This window comes from Molothrus aeneus, chromosome 16 (assembly GCF_037042795.1).
Source record: "Molothrus aeneus isolate 106 chromosome 16, BPBGC_Maene_1.0, whole genome shotgun sequence".
NCBI classification, from domain to species: Eukaryota; Metazoa; Chordata; class Aves; order Passeriformes; family Icteridae; genus Molothrus; species Molothrus aeneus.
In genome coordinates, this window is record NC_089661.1 from 13,618,954 (window position 1) to 13,637,600 (window position 18,647).

The 18,647-nt window shown below is 54.8% G+C and overlaps 1 protein-coding gene across 2 annotated transcripts in view; it reads right to left on the reverse strand.

Moving 5' to 3' along the window:
* Positions 1 to 15,995, reverse strand: part of MAP2K3 (mitogen-activated protein kinase kinase 3) — a 30,396-nt gene extending 14,401 nt beyond the window's left edge. Inside the window, exon 1 of one of the 2 annotated variants that reach the window (XM_066561044.1) lies at positions 15,908 to 15,995. In XM_066561044.1, coding sequence (XP_066417141.1) covers positions 15,908 to 15,923 — 16 coding nt within the window. In that variant the 5' untranslated portion in view covers positions 15,924 to 15,995. Of the gene's footprint in view, positions 1 to 3,631; positions 3,819 to 15,907 lie in introns of those variants that run through there. The other variant, XM_066561045.1, reaches the window with a different exon arrangement.
* Between the last annotated feature and the right edge of the window lie 2,652 nt (positions 15,996 to 18,647).

The window sequence follows — 18,647 nt, forward strand, 5'->3', positions numbered from 1 at the left end:
CAGCAGGAGACAGCACTGTGCAACAGCTCCTGCAGCTGCAGCAGGACAGAAGGGAGACACATGCCCAGCATGTCCCCAGCTCTGACAGCCCCCAGCCCTGTGCCCTGCCAGCTCCAGGACAAAACAGGTGCCTGGGACTCACTTCTCCTGCCCTGTCCTTCCCCAAATGCAAACCTCACTGAGGTTGTGGGTCAAAACTGGTCTGCAGCGTACTGCAAAGGTCCCACCTGCAGGACCAGCAGCATCCCTCCCTGCTGAGGGAATCAGCACAGATCAGCCCACACCCCCACCTTATCTGCCACTTTTCCTGCATCAGAGCTGAGCCAAAGGCTCCAAGACCAGCACAGTTTCCATGATGTGAACTTCCAGCTCAGTGAAACCAGCACACGAGCCACTCCACCCCAAGCCCATCCCTCTGGGATGGAAACCACCTGACCATGTCAGAGCAGTCACAAGTTCTAATTTGTGAGCCTGCAGAGTTTCCCTTCCCCACTGCCCACCCAGCAGGGCTGGAAGGGGCACTATGAATAGCCCCACACACCCACGGATGGCACTTGGCAAAATACCCAGTGGAGCAACGACGGGAGCAAACACAAAACGGAGCCAGAGGAACGATCCTGTCCGTGGGTTCAGCAGTGCCTCCCCTTCCCACTCCCAGCTTCTTGCTACTCAGTGTGGGAGGCCAAGAACAGAATCTAGAAACTGGGGTCCCCTGAGTCCTTCTGCACTCAGCTGGGGAGTTGCTGTGGGCACCCATCCTATGCCAGGGGATGGATTTAGCCCCGTGCTGAATGTTTCACCCCCAGGACCTGCTCCAAAACTCAGACTGCTCTCTGCTCCACACACAGCCCCCCCTCAAGCAGTTACCAGCCAGACCTCCACACGAAGCCCTGAAATCCCCCCATGCTGGCTGGGATTCTGCTCCATCTGTTTGCTCTCCCTCTCCCCAATTGCCATAGTAACCCCGCAGAGCCGGCACAAAGCGCCTTCTGTGCCATCAGCAGCTCCCCTGGCACCGTGGCTGTGACTCACAGGGCAGCAGCAGGGTCCACAGGCACCCAAGCCAGGCCTCTGCAGGATGGCCTGAGCCCCTCCTCAGCCCTTCTGGGGTTGGAGGGAGCAGGGAGCACCCAGTGTGGGGTTGGGAATCACAGGGTGCCTTGTCCAGCAGAGCCGGAGCTTGCAGGCAGGATTTGCAGCATGGGATACCAGGGCAGCAAGGGACACAGAGATTCCCTGTTCCAAACCCCCTGCTCTGTACAGGAGAGTCTTTTGATGTGCACTGGCCATGAACTCTGCTGTCACAGGCACCCTGCACACATCCCTGTACTCCCAAACTTCCACCCTTGACTTCCCAGAGGTGGAATCAGCAACCATCCCTTTCCCAGCCTGTCCTGCTTAGCCCCAAAAAGCATTTCCTAGCTCCAGCATGAAAAAGCACTGATTAAAGCAGAGGTATTACACCACCACTCCCAGACTCTGCCTGGGCCATTTGTGAAGGGCAGAAAACCCAGCTCAGCCCATTCCTGCAGGAATAAAATCACCCAGGATGCTGCCCTGCAGCCAGGGAGCTGAGGCAGAGGTTGGATTCGTTTGTTACAGCTCTCCTAAAATTTGACACGAGATTTCCAGCTCCCAAAGGCTGGCCTGAACTACTCCTTGCTGCAAGCTTCTCCCACTGCTTGTGGCTCCAGTGCCTCTCCCCAAGGAGAGTCCATGCCCCGTTCAGGGTGAATGAGAATGCAGAAAAAACTGGGGAAGGGAATAAAAAAAAAAAGGGAAGAAAGAGAGAAGCAGAAAGGCAGTGGGATGGGCATGACATGACCCTGCAATTCAAGCCCTTCAGCCCCCGCAGGCAGCTGCTGTCAGCTCCTTCCCACTGGAGAGTCCCTGGCACTGCCTCTGCTGCCCTTGAGACTCAGCACAATCCCTCCCACATTTGGGATCCCGTGAGGGTCCCCGCAGGAGGAATTGCTAGAATGTGCACAACTGCTTATGTCACCTGAAAATCCTGGAAATGCTCCAGTTTCCCAGGGCACTGGGCTCTTGCAAGAGGGGTGTCTGCAAGCACAAGTTCCCCTCAAGAGATCCCTCTGCAAAGGCCAAAAGGCAGCAGCAGGACAAGGCGATTTGGGGACGTGTCCCGGTTATCCCTGCGAGCTCCAGGGCTCTGCTGCCAGCCCCGAGCCCACGGGATGGCAGGGCACCATTCTGGGCACAGGAAAGGGCTGCCAGCCACAGACACACACAGCACGGTGCCCTGCACCCAGGCAGGGGAAAATTAGCTGACAGAAGTTCCTGGTGCGGATGAAATTGCAACCCACGTGATGCTGCAGGCACGTAACTGCATCCTTTATGCTAAGAAAGGAACCATTTCCTCCTAAAGAGAAAAAAAAAAAAAAAAAAGCCCAACGAGATTTTTTCTCATGCTATAACCACCACCAGTTAAGAACCACCAGACATTTCCTGGAACTGCCTAATTCAACACCGGAATCCTCATTTTTGCCACCACCAACTTCAGCCCTATTAAGCTGCACCTCTCCACGGGAGGTTTTTCCTTCCCACTCTGCTGGCGTGGGTGGAGAGAAATGAACAGGACAACCTAAAGAACTGCAAATAAAACTATTTGCCTGAGTCGACCTTTGAAATTAAACCTCACCACTGCCTCTCCAGGGCTCTGGTTATAGCCCCAGGTGAAGTCCTGGGCACGGGAGGCTGCTCTGAGAGCTGTGCTGCTTTTGTTAGTGCTGGGGGAAATGTTTTGGATGCATCTCGGCTCTCCTCGATCCAAGGAGGAGAGTCAGATGCCATGGATAGGGCAGAAAGCTGGAGGGTGGATCCCAGCCCTGCTGCAAATAAAGAGCTGGAACATAAAAGCATGAAGGAAAAAAAAAAAAAAAAGAAGAAAGAAAGGAAATAAATTGGAGGCAGGGTGCAGAGCAGAGAGGGGAATTTGGGTGCTTGGTCATGAGAGCCAGCTCCTCAGAAGCACACTTTGTGCTGTTTTCCACTGTTGGGAGTGGAAAAAGCTATCCAGGGAAGTGGAAAAAGGGCTCTCAACCTGCTGAGAGCCATCCATCACTCATCAGCCACTGAGGTCCCGCTGCAGAGGGGCTCCCGCGGGTCAGCGCGCTCCGCACTTCTGCAAAACTGCCAGCGAGCAGCAGGAAAAAACCATGCTGCACAAAAAGCCCCTTGCAGCCCCAAAACAGCCTCTCAGCCTGTGCTGAATCAGAGCTGCTGACTGCTGGGGCCGTGGGCACCCACCTTGCCCATGCAACAGGCAGGGGACGGCCACCAAGAGCTGCTGGAAAACCCTGCGTCCCAGGAATGCGACTCAAACCAGAGCCAGAAGCCAGCTTCACCCTCTGCATATTTTCCTTCAGACATGCTGGATTTGATTTTTTTTTTTTTTTTTAACAATTAAGACGCCAGAGTTTTAACCCTACAAAACATGCAACTTTTCCAGCGCTTTAAAAACAGATCCCCAGCTGCAAAGAGAGACCCCCTGCCCAAGCCAGGAGAAACAAAAACGCGTGGATTGACCCCAGAAAGTTACACAGCCCCTTTTAGCACCAAAACCAGCCCTTTGCTCTCCCCCACCACGTGTTTTGGAAATTGCAACATCTACCTTGCTTCTTGTCCATGGTTTCCCAGAAATGAAGAGCAGCGCCTGCACGCCTGGCACGAGAGAGGGATGGGGGCGGACTGGAGGAGGGAGGGGAAAAAATTCCCGCAGGATCCAGCGCACGGCACTTCTTGCAAGCACCGCTGATTCCTTTCAGTGGGAATGCATGGCCCCAAGCACCCGCTGGCTTCACAGAGCCCTGTGTCCCCAAATCCCAGGGGTCCCCAAGGCTGGGAGCGGCAGCCAAGGCAAGCAGGGGGAATTGGGGAAGGTAGAGCCGCGTTCCCTCATCGGCAGCTGCCGAGGTTGGCCGGACTCGGCTCCGATTACCCTTGAAAGCTCAACAGTTGTAAAAACTGCAGCAGAGAAATAGCAGGTGACGTCAACAGGAAACTGGTGGGGAGCCAAACTCCAGCTCCCGGAGCTGCCGAAGCGCTGGATTGCTAAAGTGCATCCCGGTGGGACACGTTCCCTTCCCACCAATTCAACCATTCCAAGCCAGCCTGCAGGCCCAGGCATCCCAGCGGAGTGACCCTTGCTCCAGGACAGCCCTGGCACCAAGCAGCAGAGCCCAGGCTCGCTGGTTTGGGCACCAAAGGGGTGCTGGGATGGAAAGAGGTCACGTTTCACTGTGCTGCAGGTGACACGTTAATTGCTCTGCCACTAACAACTATTACCACAACAAATAGTAGAAATATTGTTCCATGACAATGCCAGCTCGGAGCTCAGCAGCTATTCCAGGGTGACAACTGAGATGGTAGCAAAATATAAATTGCTGCATGCACTTGGCTGGGAAATAGCAAGGGAGAGTGGGAAAATAAAAGCATTCATTTCTCTGCAAGCATGTGCAAGAAAAGCCATGGCCAAGAATTGCTGCTCTTCCCCTTTCCCTCAAAGCCACTCCAGCAGAAGCCAACGCTGATGTTCCTGATCAAAGCCAGGCTCAGCTCTGACAGGCTGGAGTTTTGTTTTCGATTTCCCTGTCAGCCTGGAGGGGAGATACTGTACCAGATTCTTTACCTTGAACTAATTATAGAAAATCTACCAGTGCTTTGCTGCTGAGCTCTCTCCCGACTCCAGGCTGTGCTGGACCAGGCACATTTGCAGGCTGAAAAGTCAGAGGTCAAGGTAAACGCACATACCAACATAATGAGTGGCTCTAATTTTAAATAGTGTTTATGTAAGCCCCAGAAGGACTGCGGAAGGTATTTTCTCAGGCTCATTTCCACTCCCAGGGTATAGTTTCAGGCACAGATCATCAGCACATAAAGGATGCTGACGCAGGAGCTGCTCTTGCAGATGGCACTGAGAGCTGCCAGCACCCATCCCCAGCACTCCAGGGGAGAGCAGTGCTGTGCTGCCCTCCCATCACTCACTCTATCAACAGCTAATTCCCTCTCACCCAGACACAGACACTCCAAGGATCTTTACAGACACCCACAGAGTCAGAGCTGCTTTGGAGCAGAAAGTCCCTAACCCAGCAGGTGGGATGGGAAAGAAGATTTCTTTTGAATTTGTCCCGTTGGGTTTCAGCGCCTGAGGACCAGGGGTGGTATAAAGCTGAGCTTCCTGACATCTCAAAAGCATCTTTAAAAAGTAAACAAACAAGGGGAAAAAAGTGAAGAAAGAAAAACAAGCCCAACCATCCTTTCAAGTCTCACTGTTGGGAACTCTTTCAAAGGTTTGCTGGTGCAGTTGGAATAACCAGGCGTGCACCATTTGCCAGAAATTATCCAGTCCTTTATAGGGCACAGGTAATCCCAGGGGAACAAAAAGCATCAGGTGGTGTTAACAAAGCCTCCCCATGAGGGATGTCACCCCAAAACAGGTGAGGGATGCTGGGAGAGCAAATCTTGGGAAGAATTCAGGTACTTGCACAGGGTTGGGTATGCCAGGGCAGAGCCAGGGACAAGGATGGCTCCCATCCCTCCCAGCAGCCTCCTGCCAGGGGGCTGGCTTGAATAAGGGGAAGAGCACACCCACAAAAACAGCAATGAGCTCAAACAGTGCCCTGCCAACAGCGGGCCCCTCTCCCCACCCTTCCCCTGTGGACACTCAGCCCCTCCCGAGGCCACTGCAGTTAAGGCTGGGTCACCATCACAGCCAGGGAGTGGAGAAGGGGACGAGCTGCTTTGCCATGAGCAGCAGAAGTGTCCCATTTGGGGCTGGAAAGGAGCTTCTTATAGGTGTATTTGGGATAGGCCACAAAATTAAATTACTTCACGTGTTTCCTAAGTAGAGTTGCTGCCTAACCACGGGGACAGTCTGATTTTCATGGAATACTTCATTCCCTCTGCTCAGAGACAAGCCCATGCACCAGCTGGCTGTCCCATCCCAGCACCACACTGCCTGATGAGCCCAAATCTCCCAGGAATGGCAGCAGCTTCCCTGGTCAAGGCTGCAGTACAGGCACTGCCCCAGTCTGGGATGTGCTCACTGTTCACATATCCCATGGGAATGCCTCACATGCCCCACTATGCATGGGACACACAGGCTGGAAACTCTGCTTGAAAACAGAGCCTTTGAACTGAATCCAGGTGGAAAGGGAACAGTGTTATCCTTCTCATCCCCGTGGATGGGGCATGACATTGTCCATGAGGTTGGGGACAATCAGAGCAGGACGTCCCAGCCACAGTGCCACCAGCTCTGGATGAGACTGTGCAAGGGAGAAGGATGTGACATCCCGGTGTGTCCAGTGAGGAATTTGGGGATGGGCACTTCAGCCAGAGTGTCTGACAAGCAGAGGCACTGGCACAGCCACCTCTGGGGCTCGCAGCCACGCCCGGGCTCTGTGCAGCAGGCAGATAAGGCTGGGGCAGCCCCGGGAGGGAGGATGTCACCGCCCAGCCACATTCCTGATGTATTTTTAGGTTACCTGCACAACCTCGAGGGCTGGAAAAAAACGTTTGATTTCGTCTCCATGTGTCAGCCTGCCCCGTGACAATGGAACACCAGGGCTCCACTCCCACATGTGACCAGAGGCCAGACTCCCCTCAGGAAGCTGAGAAGCCCCATCTGGCTGACACTGACACGGTGACATTACAGGACACAACAGGTACATGCCCAGAGTTGTGGTGCTCTGCACCAGAGCTTGTGCAAAAGCCCTGTGCAAAGGTGGGGACAGTCACAGGGGCAGCTATTCAGAGCAGGCACCGAGCTGGGGTGCAGGCAGAGCATCCTCTGGGACGGCCACTGCCTCCTTTGCATCCCTTGCTCCAACTGGATTTTCTCCCCAAAAGCAGTGGCTGAGACTGCACCTCTTCAAAACTCAGCTTTGTTCTGAAACAAAGATCTGGAAGGAATCCCAGCCCTGATGCCCTGGGATTGTCAGGGGAAGGCAAAGGAGAGAATGCTTAGGGAAAGCAAAGAACACACTAGAAGAAAAAAAAGCCAGATACATCATCACCTGTGCCCCTCTCCTTGCCAGCAGGTACCAGCATCACCCCTTCCTTTGATTTCTCACTCCGTAGGCTAAGCCATGAAAAAACAAAATCTGCTTGGAATTGATGTGACTGGCTAGTGACAGTTTCCTGATAGGAGAGAAAACTCAAACTGTCCTTGGAATAGATCAGCTTGACAGGAGGCACAGTGGGAAAGGGAATAGTTTGACTTTGTAATTGTCAGCAGTAACTCAACTCCTGCATCAATAGACACTTTTTCTACCCAAAGTGGCATCATTCATGTACTTCCAGGTGTCCTTGTAAACTTATCAAGAGAGCAAAGTATTCCCCTCTCTGCTTTTTAAAAAAAGAAAAATTAGGGGAAAAAAAAAAGATTTCTACCATCCTCCCTCCCATTTGCTTTGGGCAGGGATAGAGTGATGTCATCTCTGCAAATGATGTAAGAGAGCAGACACCTGCTATGAAAATGGAATTTATGGAGGTGAAAAAAACCCCTTCACATTCCCAGCTGCCTGCTCTGGGAGAGAAGAAGAAACAAGAGACTGACCCAGGTGCTTCCCTGGCCCACAGACTTCAGGCAGGACTTTCAAGAGCAGCATCTGCACTGGGGAACAGCCAAGCAGCTGCTCAGAGGGTTCACAGTGACATTATTCCCCAGGGACCTGGAATGCTTCCCACTCCCAGGGTGCCACCACAGCTCGGGTGGACAAAGCCTGTGCTCCCTCAGAGGAAAACTCCTGACCTCCAGCACTGAGCCAGCACCACATCTCTGAGGTGCAGGAGCAGAGAAAACCTTGGATTATTCCATTTGGAGCAGGGTGCTGTTCCAGCAGCTCACAGATAGCAGCAGGAGAGTGTTGCAGTACAATTCCCGGCATTTCCTGCTGCCCCACACCAAATTTTTGCTCTTTTTGGTACATATTCAGTGCCAACCCTCTTCCCTGCCTCTCTCACCCATCCCTTCTCTGCTCCAGGGAACCAGGCAGGAGACACAAATACAAAGAGAGAGCTCAGCCCCACCAAGCTGGACCTGCAGCCTCTTTCCCTGGCATTACCCGCACCACCCTTATGACCCACACCACGTTCCTCCTGCCCTCCCTCCCATCACTGTTCCTCTGCCCCACAGGACAGACTGCATCCACACTCCCAGAACAAACCCCACGTCCAGCTGGTCCATGAGAAATCACCTGCGAACACTTCTCTCCTTTGTTCCCTCACACTCCCTGCTGCAAAGCCTAAAAAATGCCCCCCAGTTAAAGGCTGGAACACCAGCACACTGCCAGCCCCACTGCCCAGCATCACCCTGGCTCTTATCAAAGGCTGTACCAGGTCTGTGTGGGGAAAACACTTTTATTTTCTGGTGGATTTGCCCAGTACCCACAGGGCAGCTTTGATTCATGACAAGGAAAAGCTCCACAGGAAATGTGCCCACAGCTCAGCGGTGCTTTGCCACCACAGCTGCTCCTCTGGGTGGGATTGATCTTCTTTCCCCTCCTTCTGTCACTCTCTCATATCCACCCTATCACACTGCACTTTTTCCAGGGTTCAGGGAAGTGAGAGTTGCAGGTTTTTCCTGGTAAAGGCAGATTAAAGAGCTCTCCATCCCAGGAAGGCAGAGGTCTCCACAGCCGGGCTGGTCCCGACGCATCCGGCTCACATCCCAGCTCAAGAGCTCGCAGTGACTCAGCCCAGCCCAGCCTGCAGCTGTCTCGGGGCACACTCAGGGCTTCCAAGAACCATTTCCATTTGAGTAAGAGAAAATCAATTTTTAAGAAACCCCTTTTCTCTCAGAAGAGCAAGCCTCACATCCGTGTTCTGGGGAAAGGAGCAGCGCTCTCTCTGCAGGGTGAGGTGTGGAGAGGAGCTGGAAGGAGACGTGTGAAACATCAAACCTGTCTGAGATCAAGGGAAACACACCCTGCCTCCTGTCCCTGGGATGCTTACACATGGTTTCCCTCACTGAGCTGAGGCTGTAAAACCCCCTGGGGAAACCCACAGTTACCAAACACAAAACCCTTTGTGGATCCAAAATTAAGGGGAAACTCTTGCAGGTACCTGGAATGTACACAAAAACATCACACCTACAGGGGAGCTACTGGAGGAAAAGCTGAGTGGTTTTCAAGCACCTTAGCACAGCACACACAAGGCTGATAAGAATTAGAAATTCACCCACAATTTCTGCTTGGTTATTTCTGGAGGCACCTCCTCCAGCCCTCGCTTCACTCTCATCACCCTTCAAGAAACCAGGCAGGGACAGGAGTAATTAATACCTGTAAAAAGCTGCTCTTGGGTAAGAAAGCAGCATCAGCAGAGCACAAGAGGCAGCTCCAGCACAGCCCTGCAGGTATCCTGGGCTCTGAGGACTACCCCAGCCCTGGCTGGCACCAGCCATCCTCTAGCACCTGATGCTCAAAGCCAAACAATTGCAGGGATCAACCAAAAACCTGAGGGAAACAGGCTGCAGATGCTAACAGGGACTGAACACAGGGAGCTGTACAAGCAGATCATCACAACACCCACCACATCCCTCTTTTCAGCAGCCTTAAAGCAGTGTGGAGCTGCTTCCAGACCTAAGGAAAACGAGCGCTGCCAAAGAGAGGCAGACAGAGCTTGGCACAGGGGCTGGTCAGGTCCAGGCTGGTCCTCCAGCAGCATCACCACCCACCAGCACCTTCATCCCTCTTTCTGCACAATTACATCTTATTTTTTATTTTCCTCACCACCACAGGGGTGGCAGTCAGCACCACAGGTGAAACAGGTGAGGATTTAGCACAGAGTGGAGGATTTTAGTTCTGGGGACACCAGGGAGACCTCAGAAGTCAGCTGAGCACACGTGCACGCACACATGGGTGTCTCACACTGCCCTGCCCCGTGCCAGCAGGGATTTTCTGGGGCTTTTACAAACAGGCACGTGGGGCTGGGCTTGTCACCTACCCCCGAGCACCTTTCAGAGGTGTTTGGAAGGTGACAAAGAGCAGCCAAAGCCACGAATCAGCACGATATCATCTCAGCTTTGGCCAGGGTGCAAGTTGGCAGCAGGTCAGGAGAGAAACCAAGCGGTGCAGAGCAGCAGGGGATTGTGAACTATGCAGAGCAGCTTTCCTCAAAAGCCCTGACCATGAGCACATCTGGCCCTCAGCACAGGAGCCACGTCACCTTTGGTGACAAGCTGCAAAGACATCCTCGTGTCTGCAGCACAACACAGCCCTGCAGCCATGCCCCCAGTGCTCAGGGCTGATTCAGAGGGGCCATCCCAAGGGCTGAACACTTTGCTGCTTCATCATCTCCCTCTCAAGCCTCAGCTTTCCCACTCCCACACCGACTAATCCAAGATCTTGGTGCTACAGCAGAAAACTCCTCCATCCTGCAGCGTGTTTGTCCTTCACCAGCTTGAGCAGGGAACAGTCTCTGTTGTGCAGCAAGAGGGAGCATCTGCTCCAGCTGTGCCAAACACCCTCCAGCCAGCAGGGTCAGGCTGCTGCCATCTCCAAGCTGCTGTTAGCACAGCCCAGTGAAGGCATCCACAGCAGCCAGCCCAGCGCTGTGTCAGCCATCCCCACGGGACCCCAGCTAGGAAGGAATTCTCACACACACACACACACACACCACAGAGCAGTTTCTAACTGGCCTGCAAGCCCAGACAAGCTGACACACCCCAGATAACCCCGTCATCCTCCCCTAAACCACCCCAGCCCATCCACGTAACCAGCCCCGCGTGTTTGTGATCTGTCACACACATGACTGTCACCTGCCAGGCCCTGCAGGACAACTTCTTCCCCTCCTGTCCCTCTGTCCTGCACTGCTGGTCCACAGCCATCACCCATGGATGCTGAGGGAGGATGTGGCTCTTGATGCTGGCAGGACCCCATCCCAGCTGCAGGGATTTATGCATTCCTCATGAGAAACCTCCAAGATGCTTAGAAATTAAGTACAAAAATTAAAAGCTGCTTTTTACACTTCCTAAAAGGCACTAGCACAGCAGGAGAGGAGGCAGCAGGGATGAACACTGGTGACAAGGGGCACTTGGTGCTCAACAGGCAGATCCCAGGGAGAAAAGGGTCCAAGCCATTCCCAGAGAGCTGCATCAGGCACCAGCAGCTTGGCTGATGCCAGTGCCAAACCACAGCTAAGGTTAGCAGCCTCTGATGGGAAATTACTTGTATTGAGCACTCTGGAGGGTTCTTCCTTTCCAAACCCAGATTTGTCTTTGGTGGTGGTGAAGGGGGAGGAAGGGTGAATGCTCCACAAACAACTTCTGGTAAGCGTTGTCTCCTCCTCATCCTGCCTCCTCTTACAAGTTATGCTTTTAGTGGAAATTTATCTTTTAATTTTTTGTTAAATAATTTCAATTGAAATGATGAAATTAAGGCTTGGAGCACAGATCAACTCAGCAGTGCCCCTCCCTGGGCACAGTGCAGGCAAGAGGAGGGAGTTTGTGGCAGCTCAGTGGGTGCTGGAGGGGCTCCAGCTCATCCTCACTTCACCCCACTACAGGTCCCCAGCACAAGGCAATGATTTCCTTCCTCCCCTACCCACTGGGACCCCCAAATCCTGCCCTTCCCCTTGGCCACACCATAACCCACCACATCCCATACAAGCACCTCTGCTCCAGCCTTTTGCTGGGCAGAGAAATGGCTGCAAGAGAAAGGAGCACACAGGGAGCCCTGTCCCAGCTCCAAAAAAGGGAGCAGACTCAGATCCAGGGCAAACTGAGGCCCACTGGGGCCACAAGGCAGCACTGTGACATCTGAGCTTGCTGCAGTTGTGCCCAGTAATTCCAGAGTTCCTCAGGACAACAAACACTGGGACTCACAGCACTGCCACAGCACCACTGCAGCATTGCCCCCACACAGATAAGAGGCTGTGAGGAGATGGATGAAAAATCTCCCAGGTGGAAAAAACCAACAGAAACTTCCAGTTTCCATCATTAAAAAAAAAAAAATCCTCTCTGCCCTTTCCCCCACTCCAAATCCCTGACTAACACTTGACCTGTGCTACAGAGGTTTGTCAGCAAGAGGCAGCGGGTAGATCCAGCTCCACATGAACCCACAAGCCATCCTGAGTCATGCCAGCAAAACCCCAAACTTTTTGTTGATAGAGTAAAATCACGTCCCCAGCCAACACAAGTTCCTCTCCCAGCTCTTTGCCCAGCAAACAGCCAGCCCAGGCTGTGCCTTATTAACCAACACAAGCAAAAAACATCTTCTGCCCAAAAACCCACAGAGCCCCACACCTGCAGAGGTGTCCTTTTGGGGCACAAAATCACCAGTACCAGAAAGCTGCTCCCAATGGGAGCCTCTACAAAGCACAGATGAGTTTCCTCCAGCAACAACAACAACCTCTGCAAACAAACTCCAGCTCAGCCCTGGACCACGGCTCAGAGCTGGAAAACAAAGGGATCAGCCTGCAGTGAGACTCATTATCCACTAAAAGAAAAGCAGGGAAGCATCCCTCCAGGGAGGGAAATGGATTTCTGAGGCACAGCTAAATATTTATCACATCCAGCATGATATTTTCCAGGCACCCACCGTTGTGGCAGCAGAGGAGGAAGGCAGGAGCAAAGTGCTGTGTTTGCTCCAGGATCGTTAACAATTAATTGGATTCGAGCTCCATGATGCTCTAACTCAAATTAAATAATGGCTCCATGGGATCAGAGCTCCCACCTGTCCCAGCACTCACACCCTGGGAACACCAGGCTGGTTGCTGCCCTGCCTGGACAGCACAGGAGCCCAGGAGCCAAAGTCCTGCTTCAGCAGGTCACGACCCACACGTGTATTTTTGGCAGAGCTGCCTTTTTTTGGGGATGGCAGCTGGAAAAGTGTGAATGGCAGATGAGACAGTGCTGGATTCACAGACTGAATTGCATAACAGTGGTGTGCTCCCACGGAGGGCACGGCCAGGGCACGGCAGGGACAAGGCACCACCACTTATTTACCCACCCAGAATAGATGTGCCACGAGAACAAGCAGCAGTTCATCCCCAGGCCCTGGCATTTCTCACTGCTGGTTTTTCCAAGCCTCTGTGGTAAAGCAGAGCTGCCTCCCCAGAGACACAGCCTGGCTCCAGACAGATCCTGATCCCTCTCCCCAGCAGCACCTCTATTCCCAAAGGACAATCTCCCTGCTAAGGAAAAACACTCGGTTTTGAATTACTCAGCCATCGGTGCTGGGTGAGCCAGGACAGGACAAGCAGGTTTCCCTCCAGATCCCACCATGCACTCACCCACCCTCCCTCCCTCCCTGCAGCTGCTTTTCCCAGCAAACCCCAAAATTTTGGGAAACAACTGTTTCCCCACTAGCACGCTCCTGCCTGTCCCTCCAGGAGGGGCTTCCCAGGCATCAGGGGCCACTCAGGGCACAGCCAATAGCCCCAGGGATGGGCACAGGGATTTCCATGTGCAGGGCAGGCAGAAGATACACCTTGAGGCCCAGGGAAAAGGCAACAGCCTGGTTTTGTACCCCCAGAGTCTCAGACCTTGCATCCTCCACTGTGTTTCTGCACCCACGCAAAGGCTGAAAATTCCCTGAGGCTTCAATCCCCTCCTGCTTTAACCCTCTGGGATACAACACCCTCCCCCTGCACAGCATCCATTCCCTGAAAAAGGTGGAACCTTTTGGAAAAATCACACCCAGCCACATGCTGCAAGCTGCAGACAGAGGCTGTGTCCCTTGCAAAGCTCTGCAAGGAGGACACAGGGACAGCTCCAGAGCTTTGTTCCCAATCCCTTCCTTCAGTGCCACCCAGGCCATGAGACACAGCTCAAGGGAACTTGGGTGACCTGAGAAAACAGGGAGATTTTGCATACATGAGTAAACATCAGCCTCAACAGCACAAGATAACACAGGAGATGCTCTCCCACATACAAGATCATGTGAGATAACTTGGATCAAGCAGACAGGAGCGATGGGAAGAGGAAGAAAGAAAGCCAAAATCCTCCCTAAGCTCCACAAAATCCCCAGAAGGTGTTTATCTCCCAAGCTATGTTTAGTGCAGAGCAAAGCCCCGGCACAGCACCATTCCTATCACCGGTGTCACAGCCAGCCACGTGTCCCAAAAACCTCCCGAGGCAGGAGACTGCCCTGTGACTAAACCAAAGTGATGGCAGGTGAGTTTTGGAAGGCATCTGTCACAAAAAGAACCAACCAAGAGCCTCAACACAGCGGCCTCTGTTTACAACCCTGAGCAACACAAACCCAAAGAGAACCAGCAAGGGAAACCTGAGATTTTTCACTGAAATTCCCTAAGGAAAACCAGGGAAATTCAGCTTTAATTCAGGCTGCCTGAAAGAGAGGGAAGCAGCTGCCATGAGCAGCAGGTGCACACAGCCAGACCTGCGAGCATCCCTGGAAAAACCCCCTGGGAGGCAGGTGCAAGGCAAGGAGAGGCAGGATGAGAGGAGGCAGATGTGTGCCACACACTCAGGATCCACCCTTGTGCTGCTGCTGCTGCCCTGGTGGAAGCAAAGGAGCTCAGGTCACACAGGGACTCGGAGCTGCCAGCACACGTGTGACACCTCCAGCACAGCACACCAAGCTAACTGCATGAATGAACCAGTTTATCGCAACCAACAGAAACCTGCACGCACAGAGCAGCTCCAAACCTCCTCCGAGGAGAGCACCGTGCTCCCAGGTGCTCCTCCAGGCATCACCTCTTGCTGCTTCCCCCAAAATCCTCCAGGCTCAGCTTGAGCATCATCTCCCGTGGGGCACAAGTGGTCCCTGGGCCAGGCTCACCTCGTCCCTCCATGCACACATCCGCTGGTCCGGCACAGGCAGCCGAGGAAAGGTGTGGGCTCAGGTGTCCCAGCCTTTTAAGAAGCCTGGATGATCCCTTCCAAGGCTGGATGGCTGGAGGCATGTGCTCCTACCTGTGAGTCAGCAGCTCCACTCAGCAGCTCCGAAAAATCGCTGCTGATTCACCCCCTGCTTACACAGCAAACAGGAAACTCAGGTCCACATTCCCTCCGGATAAGACACGGATCGTTTAAAATCAGGGGGGGGGAGGAAAAGAAAAAAAAAGTCACGGGAGGCGCGTTCATCTGCTCACATGGCTCCTGACTTCGAGTTTCCAGAGCATCAGGGAAAACCCCTCGAATTTTATTCCGCTGATTCGAGAGGCGGCAGCCACACTCCGTGCGCTCCCTGCTCCGCCCGGTGTGCGGATGGGGCCGGCTCCGGGGAGCACCGGGACACCGGCAGAGCCACTGTCGCCATCCATCCATCCATCCATCCATCCATCCATCCATCCATCCATCCATCCATCCATCCATCCATCCCTCCCAGCACGGCCACCGCAGGCCGACACCTGCAGGCCGGTGCTCACCTGGCGATGGGGACACCTGAGTCACGGCCGTGCTCCACAAATAACCCCGGTGACACACGGTCACGTTCTCCGGCCGGGACCGCGGGAAAGCAGCGAGGCAACCCCGGCACACGCCGGCATCGGCTCCCGGCCGTGCCCCAACACCGACACGAGGCGACACGAGGCGACACGAGGCGACACGAGGCGACACGAGGCGACACGAGGCGACACGGCCCACGCCCGGAACCTCAGCCCGGTCCTTCCCACCCGGCTGAGCTACGGCGAGGGCTCCCAGCCCAGGATTCCCGAGGAGCGGAAGCTCAAGGCAGCGAAAACAAAACTCGCCTGTTTTTATCGCTGTCCCCACGCCAAACGCAGCCTCGCCCCGTCCCCCGCGGCCCCTCCGCGCATCCCCGCTCGCTGCCCCGCGCATCGCGGCTCCGGCCCCAGCGACGCCGCGGGGTTGCGGAACCACCGGGGCCCGCGCAGAGGAAGCCGCGGGGAGCCCAAGCCCGGCGGGTTGAGCACCATACCCGGCCCCGCGGTTCCCCCCCGGCCCTCCCGAGCCCGCTCGTACCTCTGGGCAGGGACATGGCGCTGTACGAGCCCGGCGGGCCCGGCCCGAGCGGAGCCCGCGAGTCCCGCCCGCCGCGGCCCCGCCGGCAGCCGCCCCGCCGGGCCCGCCCCCGCGCCGCCATTGGCCAGCGCAGCGCGGGGGCGGGGCTAAGGCCCCCGCGCGGAAACGGCTTTGCGGTTCTTGGGCGCTGCTGTGAGGGTGAAGTGAGGCGGGCGGGCGCTGCTGCCCCTCAGGAGAGGTGGCCTCGGTGTCACCGTCGCTGGTGTGGCCCCTCCGCGGAACCCGTGGGGTTGGAGCGTGGAGCATCCCCGTCCTGTGCTGCTCCTCGACCCGCGCACCTCAGCTGTCAGCTAAGGATGGCCAGCTCGCCACATCTCCCGTGGGTCCCTCACGGGTGGCAGCGGTGTGTCCGGCTGGGAAATGGACGGGGAGTCAGGGGAGCGGCTGGAGCTGGGCCAGGGAGGATCGGGTTGAGTATGAGGGAAAAGTTCTACCCCCAAAGGGTGTTCGGGCGCTGCCCAGGCTCCCCAGGGAATGGGCACAGCCCCAAGGCTGCCACAGCTCCAGCAGTGCTTGGAAAACGCTCCCGGGCAGGCACAGTGTGGGTTTGGGGCCTGGAGTGAGACTGGGTGACCCCTGTGTGTCCCTCACAGCTCGGGACACTCTGTGACTCTGTGGTTAATTCCTCTCTGAGTCACTGAGGAATCAATCCCTCCTAAACGTGGCACATCCCGGGGTAAGGATGCTCCCACAGCCCCCCGAGCTGGGCTGCAGGCACAAGTGCTGCACAGGATGTGAGAGATGCAGTCAAAGAAGCAAAAAAAAGCAGATTCCAAATGCCACTTTCTGGCTGGAATTCTTAGTGTGATCCGTAAAGATGCAAAGGAGGGGTTGGAGGGGTGGCAACTGCTGACAGGACTGGTGAGATCACAGCTGCTCTGCCACAGCCAGCTCGCAGCTTTGCAGAGCATTTGGGATAAATTTGAGGACTGGAAAAACCTCCTGAAAGCCAGGCAGTGGAGGGGAATCACTGCCAGAGGGAAGGAGCTGGAGGGGTTGGGATCTGTGGCTGCACGGGTGCCTCAGGCAGAGCTGCGATCCAGCACCAAAGGCACCAGATCCAGCTGCACGCTGAAGGTGGAAGAGTTCAAATGGAAAATAAATTACAGGTTTTTAATGGGGAGAGCAATTACCTTCCCCAGAGACGTCGCAGATTCACCACCTTTCAAGTCTTTCAACACAGACGAGGAGGAGTCTTTCCCAAAAAAAAGCCACCGCTCCGCAGCCCAGCCACGGGTCATCAGCTGATGCAAGAGCTGTGGGTGTCACTGCAGGGCTGGGCAAGCTGAGGGGCCCTTTCTGACATTTATCCACATCTTGGGTAAAAGATCTTGCTGATCTTGGAATCAGCAGCAGAGTTTGAGCTGATCCACACAGCTCTGGGCTGAGGCAGTGCTTGGGTGTTGGATAATATTTTTTTTTTTTGGCCCAGAGATGGGGCAACTGAGAGGCATTTGAAAAAATTTTATTCTGTTTTCAGTCTCGATGAGTACTGAGACACAAATGATGTAAAACTCAATGCCATCCTATCAGAAGCTAACTTATTTATTGGTCACAATACTTTATAAATGTTTTTCAGCCTGTTAGCTTTTGCCACACAATGCTGCTATTACTTTTACCACAAATCACTTGTATTTTTTCCCCCACTATGGCCTTCTATTCTATGGACTTGAATTCTTTACAAATCCCTTTCCCACAGGGCAGCAGGAGCTGAAGGGATGAGTAAACAAAGGCTGAGCTACATGAGATGGTGTTCAGGTGCAGAGAAGCTGCCGGTGAACTATTCTTTATTGTGAATTTAGGTGCTGCTGCTTTTCCTGTTGCAGCTGCCAGCACAGCCACCTCGGGCACTCTCAGCTCCTGTCACTGAGAGCTCCGGGGTCACAGATGTGATGTGTATGTGATATGTGATGTGTGTGTGATACATGATGGAGCACTTCTGCTGTGGGAGAGCCAGAGGTGTTCAGCTTGGACAAGAGAAGGCTCCAGAGAGACCTCAGAGCCCTTTCCAGGGCCTAAAGGGGCTCCAGGAGAGCTGGAGAGGGACTTTGGAAAAGGGATGGAGGGACAGGACACAGGGAATGGCTTCCCACTGCCAGAGGGCAGGGATGGATGAGATATTGGGAAGGAATTCTCCCTGTGAGGGTGGGAAGGACCTGGCACAGGTCCTGGAAGTGTCCAAGGCCAGGTTGGATGGACTTGAAGCAACATGGTCCCAGAATAACATAGGAGCCATGACCTGGGGCTTCTCCCCACAGCCCCAGCAGAGCCGGGCACAGGCAGGGCAGAGCACAGGGCACAGGCCAGGGCTGACCACAGAGCACAGGCAGGGCTGACCACAGGGCACAGGCAGGGCAGAGCGCAGAGCACAGGGCACAGGCAGGGCATAGGCAGGGCAGAGCCGGGCACAGGGCAGAGCACAGGGCACAGGCAGGGCAGAGCACAGGGCACAGGCAGGGCACAGGCAGGGCTGACCACAGGGCACAGGCAGGGCAGAGCGCAGAGCACAGGGCACAGGCAGGGCATAGGCAGGGCAGAGCCAGGCACAGGGCAGAGCCGAGCACAGGCCAGGGCAGAGCACAGGGCACAGGCAGGGCAGAGCCAGGCACAGGGCAGAGCCGAGCACAGGCCAGGGCAGAGCACAGGGCATAGGCAGGGCAGAGCCAGGCACAGGGCAGAG